The sequence below is a fragment of the Rissa tridactyla genome, chromosome Z (assembly GCF_028500815.1).
Source record: "Rissa tridactyla isolate bRisTri1 chromosome Z, bRisTri1.patW.cur.20221130, whole genome shotgun sequence".
Lineage (NCBI taxonomy): Eukaryota > Metazoa > Chordata > Aves > Charadriiformes > Laridae > Rissa > Rissa tridactyla.
The window spans coordinates 85,974,576-85,988,254 of record NC_071497.1 but is presented as its reverse complement, the minus strand read 5'-3'; the positions used below and the strand labels follow the sequence as shown (position 1 = coordinate 85,988,254).

The following is a 13,679-nucleotide window of genomic DNA, read 5'->3' as shown; positions in this document are numbered from 1 at the left end:
AGTATCTCTAAATTTATCTTAAATGGAAAGGTGGCCGGAACATTCATCACCACGAACGAGGTTTAATCAAATCCCGTAACATAATGAATCCGTCCGGTTTTGACACCGTAACCTTTGAGAGTTTCTATGAACTCAGCAGCGAGGTGTCGGATGCGGACGATACCTTTAAAGCCCAACAAAAAAATTATCAGACTGTTCAAGATAAACAGCTCTTTGCACTTGCGTCACGCGCTTCGAAGCGCACAATTCTAAGGCTTTCTTGATAACGAAGCCATCTTCCAGCAGGATTAGTTCAAGGGATGACCCGCAAACAGTTCTGGTCTCAGCAATGTGTATAATTAAAAGTGTGAATGCAAAGGTATTGATCTACAAGTTTTCAGCAAATTTTCTCTTTTTAAAGGTTAAGCTCAATGCTTGTTACTATTCTTTCCTATACGTAATAGATTTAAAGGTTAAAGAGCTCTTTCTCTGTGGTCTTCTCCATAAGTAATACATTTAAAGGTCACATACATTGTTCCTAGAGGACATATCGCTAAATAGCGGTGACAGTCATTTTGATTTTACTTTTTTGGTTCTTTTAAACTACTTATTTGATATCAACTCCTTCATAGGGAATCCAAGCTCAGTCTCCAGTTCACGGCTCGTCTTTTCCTACAGCCCCAACATTTACGTACATCTGAGAACTTCAGTCACCACAGTGCTTTACAAACATTAGATAATTAAAGAAATCACTCTGGTTTTCACGCTTTACAAACACCACGTTAAAAACCCTGCTGTTCCCCCATCCTTGCCATGGAATGCCAGGCAGAAATATCCCAGGACAGCACGGGGTTAGCCCAAGCAAGGACTTAAACTTACTACTCAGCCGTCACCGCTGCTGAGCTCATGGGGCTCTTTCCTACTTATTGACTCCCCATCCCTGCTGGAAGGGGACTGAAGATGCACTTTCTTTGACGGTAGAACCCACCAGTCGCATCACGCGTGACTCAGCAATTAGTAATTTTCATCAGTATTTCTCACTTTGAAAAAGCTTCTCGGGTCTCGGTCTTTCTGTCTGGGAAATGGGTTAACCGCTCCTACCAGCATCCTGGGCAGCTGCCGTGCTTCGCGCTGCGCTCCCAGCAAGCCCGTAGCTGTGAAAGGCACTCGGTGCCCGACACGACCGGAGCTGGACGATGGATCGGTGCTGTGTGAACCTCACCCGCGGGGCCGGGGGGAGGCACCGAGGGGCTCCCCGTCAGTGGGATGGGAGACAGCTCTGCCACCTCTGGATCACCGCACGCCCTGCTGCTTTCCTTGGCAGCTTTAGGCTTCATTGGCAACATAAGGGATCATTACAGAAGAGAAAGGAATTACAATAGAGGGGAAGGGGAAGGGGAAGGGGAAGGGGAAGGGGAAGGGGAAGGGGAAGGGGAAGGGGAAGGGGAAGGGGAAGGGGAAGGGGAAGGGGAAGGGGAAGGGGAAGGGGAAGGGGAAGGGGAAGGGGAAGGGGAAGGGGAAGGGGAAGGGGAAGGGGAAGGGGAAGGGGAAGGATTAGACTAGACTTAGAATAGAGTAGAACTGGAACAGAACAGCATAGGCTAGAGTAGAACTAGAGTAAGAATAAAATATACTGGAATTAGAATAGCATGGAACAGAAATAAACCAGAATATTTTCAGTTGGAAGGGACCAACAACAATCACCTAGTCCAGCTTCCTGACCACTTCCAAGGCTGATCCAAAGTAAAACCACATTATTGAAGGCCACTCTCCAAACGCCTCTTAAACGCTGCCAGGTTTGGGGCATCCGCTACCTCTCCAGGAAGCCTGTTCCAGGGTTTCACCGCCTCGGTAAAGAAACGCTTCCTCACGTCAAGCCTGAGCGTCGTAAATAAGGCCCATTCGGGGGAAAACGACCTCCCACGCCAACCAAATGTTCCACATATGAGAAAAGACACTGAACGGGATATATTGCACCTCCTTCAAGCACTCTGTCCGGCCCGAAAAGGAGCGCTGGCTCTCGATAGTGCTTTATCATAAAGGGCCCGATCCATCCTCATCCTCCCGCGAGCCAGTGGCACTGCACGGGGATGACGTACAGCTCAGCAACGATGCCTCTGAAGGTTTGAGATGCATTTATAGCCCATTTTAACGTTCATTTAGTAGGAGAGCAATGCTAAGCAGCTGAGGTAAACGCAGTCTGACAGAATGGTTGATCTCCCTGGCTGCGCTGGAGCGTATCGTGTATCACTTGCCGTCAGTGCAAAGCAGCCTGCGGCTCCAGATGCCAAGAAATAAAGAAAAAAAAGAGATTTTTGCAGCGGCAACATCTGGCTCCTGGGTGCCCCCCGTCTGCCACGGAGCATCCCAAGGCAAGTCTCCGCGTGTCTGCATCCTCCTCCGCAGCAGAAATCAACGGGGGGACCAAAATCATGAAGGGGAGGAAGAAAAATAATAATATTTTAGTTTGACAGCCCAAAAAATCGTAAAGGCTTTGTTCTACGAACTGCCAAAGAGTTTGGTGGTGACTTTAACTTGGAGACCGCTACATTTTTTTGAGCGGCTGACCTATGTGTAGATGATGTGAAACTTCTGGGGAGAAGCTTGTTTCCTTCAGCAGATCCTCTCTGGCGGCAAATAAGGGTTAACGTAAAATGTCCCATAGGTGAGTGCCCATGAGAGCAGGCGGCCAGATGCCTAAATCCTTTGGATAAAACGACGTAGGAAAAGGACAGAGAAACAACATTTTAAATAATCAACGTGGTTTAAAAAAGCATAGCTAGCTCCAAAGTACTTCTCTACCCTATATCCTACCTATCTACGGAGCATCTCCAGCAGCCACGGATCCGTGCGTTTAAACAGTGCGAAATTAAGTGATATCTTAGGGGTGGAGGCCCCAGTACCCACTAGCCTACCCCTTTCAGCAGTAAAATACGCCCTCCGAGGCTGCAGAGATTTTTGCCAGGAATAATTGACCACAGGAGGCAAAAAGAAGGGGAGAGTTTTGCTCAGCGAATGTTAAACGATACAATTATTCACACCGGAAGGAGCCCCGGGTTAATACTCTGCACAGCGTTGCAGATGTGGGACTCAAGTCTATTCCTAGCTGTAGCCACCTTCTCCTTTGTTAAATTTGATACAAACCCCCGTATTTCATTAACGTGAGCTAACGATTGAGATAACTCTCCCTGCAGTTTATTTACAGGTATTTTTTAAATCTCATAAACAGCACGAATTTTGATTTGCGGTACAATTCTGCAAACAATACGGCCGTACAATGACCACAAAGGGTTTTTTTAGGTATACATACAAACACACACCAAAGAAAGGACAAAAAACCCCAGATTAATTACGTGTCTTTTAACCTTCCCAAGGAGAATATTACACCGGTTATGTTTTCAGAGCCCTACCTGTCCTACAAAAAAGCTTACCCCAGACGCAATCCCTATTCATCAACGTGGCACTCCATCCCGGGATTAAACTCCTACTAAACAGGACCAAAAGAATTCTCCTTCTACAATTGGTTCCAACTCCTTCTTCGCTTTTCTCTGTATTTTAAAATGGGAAGAAGTAATAAAGTTACGTACGGTTTTCATTAGACAAATCGACAGCTATTTACGCACTTCTGAGTTGCTAATTAGCGACTCTTATTAAAAAGAATTACAGAAAGCAAAACCACACCAATGTTTAAAGCCAGGAAGTAAAGAAGCAAACAAATACATAAATAGCCACCAACGGCTGCCTCTGCGCTGGTGCTTGAAACAGGCGGGAGAAACCAGCTCAAAGGAAGAAAATCTCCTCAAATCAAAGAGAAAAAGGAGTGAAGTCTCGGCTTTGGAGCTCACGGCCCCCGGCTACAGCCACAGCTGGCCTGTCGCCGAAATCATACGCCAGCTCAAAAGAGTTCAGATCCGCTGGATCTCCCCCAAAATAAGAATATCTTTTTCTGTTTTGGTTTTTTTTTTGTTTTGTTTTATTCCCGCAGCGCCAGCAAAGCGCAGATCTCCTTGTTCTACAGATTCAAGTCAAAAACTTAAGCTCTCTTTTAAAAGCGAAAATTTTTGACGATTAGCGTAGCTTCGGATTGCATCTCTGATAATTGTTTTTGTTTTCTACAAGCCTGCTATAAAAACGTTTCCCTGTTTTGACCCCCCTTCTGCTGCCCAGAATTCGGCAATCGCCACGTTGCTCCTGCCAGAAGGAGAAGCCGTGGCCGCGGAATATTCCTCCGACAAAACTCTCTTCACCCATCCGGCATCGCGCCCGGCCTTTCCCCGAAGCCAAGCAGGGTATTTTCAAATAAAAGAAGTCAGAAATGAATGAGATCATCTATCCCTAATTAAAAGTCCGTGCGAGCGCCCTGTGCTACTGCCATTGAATTACTCCGTACTCGTCGCAGCCACTTCGGTGTTGCGTTTTCCAGTGAAATCTCTTTTAAGCAGGGGAACTGTATTTCTGTCACGGCCCTTTATCAATTCTCATCTGACCCGGGTCTCCAGGCCCAGAACACCATCAATATTAAGCAATAATCACGATAATAGCAATTCATATCAAGCATCTTCCATTTGCTTGGCCGTCTCCGTTATGTTATTAAATTAATAGATCTGCCACCGCCAAAGAAAAATAGCATAAAGAGAGAAATCTTATTAAACTCGAGATAAAATTTTAAACAATTCTGGGAACTGCCAAGGCCAGCCTTTGGGCTCTTCTGCGCGCCACTCAAATCCAGTTAGCGAACTAGCGGGCTTATTTAGTTATTTGTTTTGATTTAATCAGTTTGCGAATTATAAGTGTTTAATCAAATTAATTCCGACTGCCGCCAAGGCAGAAGAAAGGCAAGAACACGATAAAAAATGGACTGCAGAACACAATATTCTGAGTTATTGCAGCCTTCTACAAGAGCTGGGGACTGTGTACAGCTCTTTACAACATCAGCAATTTAGTTGTGCCTCGACGAAAATGCCGCAGGAGTGGTCACGCAGGAGAAGGAGCAAAGGTATTTTGGGGCATGGTCTTCGAAGCTGGTTCTTCTGCTCGGAAAAACCTTTTTATGCCTTGAGATTCAGCGAGTTGAGTTCATTGCTAGATTTGTTGTTCCGTATTACCTAGATGGAAATATTTCATTTCCATTCAAGCTTCATCAAGATTTGCACGCGTGGGTATCTGTGCTTTCCCAGGTCCGCGTTACCTGTAGGATACAGCCCCACAGAGTCCCAACCGGTTCCACATTTCTCTCTCTCTCCGATAAAGATCCCTGTTTCTCAAACATACGCCCTTAAAATACCTTTTTACACAGTTGCTATGTCACACGTGGTACTAGATCTAAAGCTTAGAAATCGATACTCTGCATGGCGAGAGGGATGCTTTGGAAGGTCTCAGATCTCCAGCTCGTAGAAGATGTGTTTCGGGGCTGAGTTAAAGGCATATTCTAGCTGCCCACGGCCACCTTTGCTTCAATTTAGGGGCGATGGAGAAGTCCTCACGCTACCACCCGTGTGGTTCTCCAGCAACGCTACTTGGTCACACAGAGGAAGACCGAGACCCGTTTCTTTCGCCTACCACGAAACAGCAGCCAAACGCTCGGATTAACACGTAAACCCACCTTTGTCCGACGCAGCGCTTCTATCTGCAAATTAATATCCCATCAAGACTTCCAACATTCAGCAGGAGCCTCCGACGATGGTGGAGAGGGGCGAGGTTACGCACTCTCTTACCCCATCGCCATCACCTATCTCCACCTTTAAGTACCACTAAGGCAATAATTTGGGATGCATCTTTGGGAAGGAGCATCCCCACGCCAGCCCAAGCAGCACTGTCCCCTGCAGCTTGCTTTCTATTTTTATTCTAAGTACTTGAAACGTAAAACCATCACCCCGAAAGGTCACAAAAACGCGATCAGCTGCTCTGTGACGTTTTTACCTGGAGAATAAGCAAGAAAAAACAGGCAAAAAGGATTGGAACAAGATGTGCCAAGACACCGATGCCCTTTGGACACTGCGTCTAAGAGGACTTTAAACGTAATGGGAGCTGGGGGCGTTGAAAATAAATAAATAAAAAAAATCAAACCGTACGTTTGATGTCATGGAAAGAAGCAGTGGAGGAGAAAGATCAAACTGACAGGTACTCGGTGTTCCCAGCAAATCTGGGATAATATAAACGTTCCTTAAGCTGCAGTTTATCCTCCTCAGTGAGCTTTGGGTTCCTACTCCTCGGCAGCTGTGCGACCAGAAATCTCCAAAGATCCAAGGGGACACCCTACGGGTGGGGGTTTTTCACGCTCTAAACGGGGAGCTTCTCCATGCCCAAAGGGGCCTATCATTGAAACCAGAACAACAGCTTATCCAGTTCCAGTAAATGGCAGGAATGAATAAAAAGAGAAGAAATAATGTAAAAAAAAAGTCAGGATATACTCAGAAATAGCACTCAACAAGTAGTAAACATAATTAACACCTATTATGTACAACACTATCTTACAAAATAATATCAACCACTTCATCAGGGATATGTTAAGACTTATTTAAGAAGGGAAGTACCGGATTTAAGAGAAATAAGCGCACCTTTCAGAAAACAAATGTATATGTTGGAATAAACAAGCTGACAACAGACTTACCTGTACGTGCTGCATTTCACCAATCAATAAAATATTTCTTTTCCACGCCTCTCCCTCCGGAACAGCTCTGCTTCTCATTATTCCCTGAGATTGTTCCATTTAATCAAAGCGCAGTTACGTTTATTGCAGATGTTAATCTGCAATCAGGGAACAGCTTCTGCTCGTTCACCTCAGTTTAAGTGACACGGCTGTTGTTGAAGGCTCTTTGGAAAAATCACTGCTTCTCTCTAAAACGCTTGTTTGGGGTGTTTCAGTTTTTATTTTAACATGATCTCACAGCCAAGTGAGGGGAATCTTCTGCAAGGGGCAGATTGGGTCCGTTTGCATATGAAAAAGCTACACGCAAAATAGGAATTTCTACGCAAACACCCGGGATCGGGATCGCTGGCCAGGAGGGGCCGAGCACGTGGCAGACTTACCCTGGAGTTAACCACTTCCAAGGAGACGTTCTGAGGCATCGCGCTGGGCACTGAAAGGGAAGAAAAACAAAAAGAAATGGGAAATACTGCCATTAGCGTCGAAGTCAGAAGAGGTCACGTCAAACACTTCTCTTGTGATGGAAAGGAAAGCGGGCAGCTTTTACACCTAGTTTATAATCTGATCACAAGCGTGCAGCTAATCCAGGTGGCACTTCAGAGGTTCCCCGGGGAGAGAAAAAAACCCAAACGCATCTGTTCATTTCTTCCCATTTTTGATAGACCTATTAGGAAGCCCTTTAAACAGCCGCTCAGCAGGTTCCCCGCAGCGAGACCGATGACTCGCATTCAGTTATTCGTTATAAACTTGGTCAGGAATAAACAAGGACGTGCCACAATTCCTCTGGCTTTTTGTTATTAAAGCGCATTTCGGGATCTTTATTTTATATAGAGACAGGGCAGGGTACTCCTCTCGGTGGCACCCCTTTTTATAAGGATGCCTAAAGGGGAAAGAGAAAATAAACTTTGTCTTTAGGTATTGTTTAAAAAACCGTTTTACGTGAAGGCTCTGCTTGTCGTACGTATAATCCATACCTGGTTTTATACAACTCAACTTCGTTATATCCAATCTGATACATTGAATTCTTAAAGGGGACTAACAGCTATTGCTGAGGGCAAATACTAACACCCAGCCGAGGGCAAATATTAATTCAACCACTGAGGAGCCCACAGCTTTAAAAATAAGTTCACAGTCGGCCATGTATCAACTGCCTGATGTGAAGATGAAGCTTTACTTTCCTTGCAGAGGAATAACGCCTGCCTGGCTAACCTGGGCTACCGAACGGTTGAAAAGCAGGGATTAGTTGATCCTCATGGGAAGGTGGCCCCGAATCCGGAAAGAAAAGAGATGAAAAAGCACCATGGTAAATACTCAGTTTAAGAATAGTTTGCAATGTGATGTGTTATGGAAAATGAGAGAAAAATGACTTTTTCGGTGCGCAAGTATTAACGTACCGAGTCAAAGCAAAGCTGTTTAAACCATTTTCACGTGATACCAACAAGAACAACATCATTCTCACGGCGGCTCTCCGCACATCTGAATTGCTTCCGCAAACATCTACGCAAACATCTACATCAAACGACCTGCGACCTGACACATCTTGGAGACCAAATAAACTAATTTAATTTAAACTAGCGTTAAGAAGAGCCTATTGTCTGTTGTCATCCAAATGGGGAAAGGACTTCTGGCCATAGGGAATAATTTAATAGGCGAAGAGCTACAAGCTGAATTCCATCTACAGCAGAAATGAGGCATAAGTTTCTTTGCAACTTCTTCAGCCTTCACTGAAAATTGCTGTCTAGGAGTGGGACATACATCACCGAGCAAAATGTATACGGCATTCCTACGAATCACTTCATCCTGGCCAAAACCTTCCCCAGAACGAACTGGTGAAATCCAACGTACCGTACAGAGGAGGACGTAACGGGGGCTGGTGTCTATGTTGGAACAGGCCCTAAAACGAGAAGAACCACCCCTGCGCAGGCACGCAATAAAAAGACTGCGGCAAGTCGTAGAAATGCTCCTTTTCCCAGATAATTTTAAGCAGCGCTGGTCAGACAACTCCTCCGCTGGACTCTGTCTAGTCACGTCTACATTCAATAAAGAAATCCCCAAAGCGCAGCGCTGTGTAGCATCCTCAGTGCCCGCTGCTATTTAAGGATTGGAGTCAGTCAGAGCTAAGCCATTTGTCAGTGCTAACAAGAAAACAGTATTTCAAACACTGGCTACAAAAGAGCAAAAGTAACAGCAGCTAAACAGGAGGGTCCCCACCGGCAGCAAAGTCCCACATTAATATCGTTGTCCTTCCTCTGTGGATCATAAAAGGGGTGGGAAAAAACTGCATTTGAATCACAATAATCTGAAAACTCACCGTTCTTTGGAGGCAGAGGTACAGCAAAGTGAGTGACAAGGAACACAGAAACTCCTCCTCGGGGTCTGAGGACCCCAAGTCACAAAGGTTCAGTGTTGGGAAAGGTCCAGGGTAAGAAATAGCCTGAGCCGGCTGGGAGTTAGAATCATGGAATCGTCTAGGGTGGAAGGGACTTTTAAGATCATTGAGTCCAACCATCAACCTGACACTGACAAATTCACCGCTAACCCACGTCCCTCAGCACCACGTCTGCCCGGCTTTTAAATACCTCCAGGGACGGTGACTCCACCACTGCCCTGGGCAGCCTCTTCCAATGCTTGACAACCCTTTCGGTGAAGACATTTTTCCTAATATCCATCCGAAACCTCCCCTGGGGCAACTTGAGGGCGGGCGGTCCAGGCTGGGGGATGCAAGCATCCTTGGCCATGGGACCCGAGCCCCGTCTCAGCTCTGCCGGGGCTCCACATGCAAAGTCCTCCGCTCTTCAGCCTCCTTTTTTTTCCTCTCCCTGGATTAGCAGCTTTAGAAACGAGTTGGTTTCTCTGCCGCAGGGACTATTCTTTATTTGTTTCCACACTGCCCAGGACAACGCAAAGTTGATCTAGGGCATTGCTGCTACATGAAACATCTCATCTCCCTTAATACGGAGGAGATGTCGCTGCTCACGCTCCCATTTTGAACAACATCAAACTGTCTCAGTGCTGTACTCGATATTGCAAGGAAAAAGAAAATTGAGGTATTTGTGGATGTTCCTGAATTAGCCAGATCTGGTGAATGCCGGTATCTCCCAGAAAAGCCTGTTCTCGCTGGAGAATGTTTGCTCTTGTTTGTGAGAGGCAGAATTGCTCACGGCCCCGGTTTCTAAAACATGGTTCCTCTTGTCTCTCACCTCTCTCGTGGGCAGCGAAGGCTCATCGCGACATTTAGCTGTTCCCACCTTAAACCTTTTCTTCTCATTACTCTCTCTACTATGTATTATTCCCCTACCAGACAAACTTCTCTTAATTTTTCTTTCTTTTTTTTTTTTTTTTTTACTGTTTTTTTGTCTTTCTATTATTTTGATTATTTATCCTTGGCAAACTCTTGTCGTATTTCCCAATTTTGCATCATGCGTGAACATAACTGATGCACTCCTCCTCTTTTCTTCTAGATCTTCAAGCAAAACAAGAAAATAAATCCCGACCTGACCCAGCATCGAACTCAATCACTTCCACAGCAACACTGCGCGTCTTCATTCCTTGCTCGCCGTTCGCTCCAGGAGACGTTTTGCAACACCACATCAGAGACCCTGATTTAATATCTCGGGCTGCATAAAAATCAGGGAGCCCCCTTGGGAAACCCAGCGCCTACGAGATTACAATTAATTCCTCCAGTTTTCTATCTTGATCGAATAAAGAAATTGGATGCACCTGGTAAAATCTGTGTTCTTTTCTTTATTATTCACGGCTTAATTATACCATTAGAAATCAGAGCAGAATTCGCTTTACCTAGCGTTAGCTATGCAACAAGCAATGAACAGGGATGCATCCAGGGATAACTCCACCCCTTCCTCTCGGCACAGGGTGACTCAGTGGTGGAAGAAGCCTCAAATATACTGGAGGAGCATCGCTGCCTGCCTTGGACCAGGTGTCTAAAGGTAGGTGAGATGAGCCTCGCTGCTGGAGATGTACTGATGGGAAGAAGGTTCATATGGCAAGGAACTCAAGATTTGTTGGTTGCTTTTGGGTTTTTTTCACAGAATCATAGAATAGCTTGGGTTGGGAGGGACTTTTAAAGGCCACAGGCAGGGACACCTCCCACCAGCCCAGGTTGCTCCAAGCCCCGGCCAACCTGGCCTTGAACCCCTCCAGGGATGGGGCAGCCACAGCTTCTCTGGGCAACCTGGACCAGGGGCTCACCACCCTCACAGCAAACAATTTCTTCCTCAGATCTCATCTCAATCTCCCCTCTTCCAGTTTAAAACCGTTCCCCCTCGTCCCATGGCTCCCCTCCCTGATCCAGCGTCCCTCCCCAGCAGGAATGGAGAATCACAGAATGGTTTGGGTTGGAAGGGACCTTAAAGACGATCTTGTTCCAACCCCCTGCTCTGGGCAGGGACATCTCCCACTATTCTGGGTTGCTCCAAACCCAGGAAAATCCTACGTAATTCTTGCAGGGAAGACGAGGAGGAAGGAAACATCCTGGTACTTCTTCCAAACAGATAAAGATGCATTGGGTAATTTGGGGGGAATTCACTATACCAAAAGGTTGGGCTACCAGGGTGGTTCAATAAGGGACCTGGGTCCCCAGCAAGGTCACAGCCACGATGCCGTTGACCTCTGGTAAATCCATGCGTGTGGCTCCGAGTGACGGGCTCTGCTCACGCTCCCGTGAAGGCCCCCGCAGTCTGTTCCTCCTCGCCCTGCTCCCAGCTCTCGTACAAACACAGGGATGGCTACCGACACCTGAAAAACTCCACAGGCCGCGTCCTCTGTCACTCTGAATGTCAATCTTCAATTTTTACCTTTTTTTTTTTTTTAAAAAAAAAAAGCATCCATATTATAATTATGGATATAAATTAGATTTAAATCAAGTATTCGGGAAGCATGAAATAAGAGTGTCTGCCAATTGCTGGGATTAAACGCATTTTGATAAACTCATGAGCGTGATAGCTCAAAGCGTGTCTGAAATGGCACGCAGCTTGGCCAAATACTATCTGAGCTGTATTTTAAACTGAAAATTAAGCATTAAAGATACAGTTTGTTCCTTGATCTGATGAACGCTGTCTGGGGTCTGCGGCTCCTGCAGCTGGAGATGCCACCCTGAATCCCTTTGACTGGGGTGCACTCCTCAGACTCTAGATTACATCCCAGAGCTTCATGGAAAATTTCTGCCTACAGACTTGCCGGAACTAAAGAGTAGAGTCTTTTTTTTTTTGTGGAACTACGTACCGTATCGTATGCTATAAAGCAAGGACTGGCATGGAAAAAATAACCTGCTCAAGCACACGCATTCTCAAGAGGAAGGCAGACTTAAAAATGATCCTGTGTTTTTTTTACAGTAGGAAAGGAGAGGCGAGGCAGACCGATTTTCATGACTTTTCTCCCATTTTTGATGCTTAACTTCCGAAAAGCAGCACGGGAGTCGCTGCCCTTCGAGAGCATCCCGTCTCTTAGCCCAGGAGTTTGGGTACCAACGCGAAAATAAACCGTCAGAGACTGCAAGGACTGAGATGCAAAGAAAACATACAGAATTGTATCATATCATAGAATGGGTTGGGTTGGAAGGGACTTGAAGATCATCTAGTCCACCCCCCTGCCCTGGGCAGGGACACCTCCCACCAGCCCAGGTTGCTCCAAGCCCCGTCCAACCTGGCCTTGAACCCCTCCAGGGATGGGGCAGCCACAGCTTCTCTGGGCAACACGAAGTACACCCCAAAGGGAGCCGGTTGTGACGATCAAGGTGCTCCTCATTAGGGTTTTGCCTGGTGGCAGGAGCAGGGAAAGGCAGCCAGCCAGCTCCCGTCCCTCCGGCAGCGGTGGTCCCTGACTGACGAGGCTGCTAAATCTCAATTTAAGGCGGAGGATGGGGTGCAATCCAAAAAAGCGTCGTGGGGCAGCCTGGGGAGCTGCTCTCCTCCACGGCGAGGGTGGTGGCAGGGGACGCGGGAACAAAACCTGCCCCAAACCCAGGTGTGTACAGGGCAACTACAGGCTTTCTCCTTCCTTTATCTCTCCCCTATAAACCAGGACAGATCAAATGTCCTTGTCCCTCCTCTACGGAGGCCGTTAGCTTGCCTCTGCAGGAGTTATTTCTCGCTGGTTTATCGTGCATCCTCCAGCAGAAAGGACCTTAACCCTGGGAAAGGTCTCTGCGTGGTACCATAAAAGAAGAAATTGCAGAAAGTTTTGGTGCTGCAGACTTGCTCTCTCCCTTCCCTGCTTTCCTTCTCGGCCGCAGGACAGCTAAAAAAGACACCGCCTTCACTCAGGCTTGGCCAAAGCCAGGCTCTCGCTGCGGCCCTTCGGTTCCTCTTCTTCGTGCTAGAGACCAACGCGGTTTCAGGCAGAGCCAGAATAAGGAGGATGAAAAAAATACCCTACAGGGATTTTCTCTTCTTTTACACCTGCTCCAAAAACTAGTGGAAGGCTGGGAAGGCTGCAGCCAACCAACTTCTTCGTCTACCAGACTTCTGCTTAAATAAAGAGAAAAATAAACCCCATCTTTTTCCAGATTCCTGAAACAAGGGCACCTAAGCACACTCCAGCTTTCTGGAATCGTCTCATGCAAACCTTCTCGTTAGCAGTGATTTTTGTTCGCAGACAAGTGAAGCGTTTGAAACACTTGCCGAGGCTCATTTTCAGACTCATGAATAACAATCTTTCCCTTTCCCACTTACGGTGACATTTAAAACCAAAGCGGAGTACAGGGCCGCAGTTCTACACTTCACAGTGTGAATTAAATCTACATACATTATGCAAAATATTCATTTTCACTTGTTTTCCTTTTGTTTTTATAATTATAAGTGTGAAGTAATTTATTCTGCCGAGACCCAGCCTGTACTACAAGGGAACACTGAATTTGCTGGGTAGACCTAAGTAGCACTTGAAAACATACTGCAGAGGTGTCAAAGGTAAAATCACGGTGCCAACCCAGCCGGGTGAATCCCATGAAGATACAGCCCAGAAGAACAGCGCAGATTGAAACGGGGATGAGGTTCACCAGCTCCCTCTCTTGGGGTTCCCCAGACCCCCCGTCTCCTTC

General features: G+C 46.4%; 1 protein-coding gene across 1 annotated transcript in view; it reads right to left on the bottom strand.

Moving 5' to 3' along the window:
• The window catches only part of LOC128902487 (netrin receptor DCC-like), a 592,493-nt gene that overhangs the window by 131,780 nt on the left and 447,034 nt on the right, over positions 1-13,679 (bottom strand). The window contains exon 12 of the mRNA XM_054185611.1: positions 7,009-7,058. Coding sequence (XP_054041586.1) covers positions 7,009-7,058 — 50 coding nt within the window. The remainder of the gene's footprint in view (positions 1-7,008; positions 7,059-13,679) is intronic.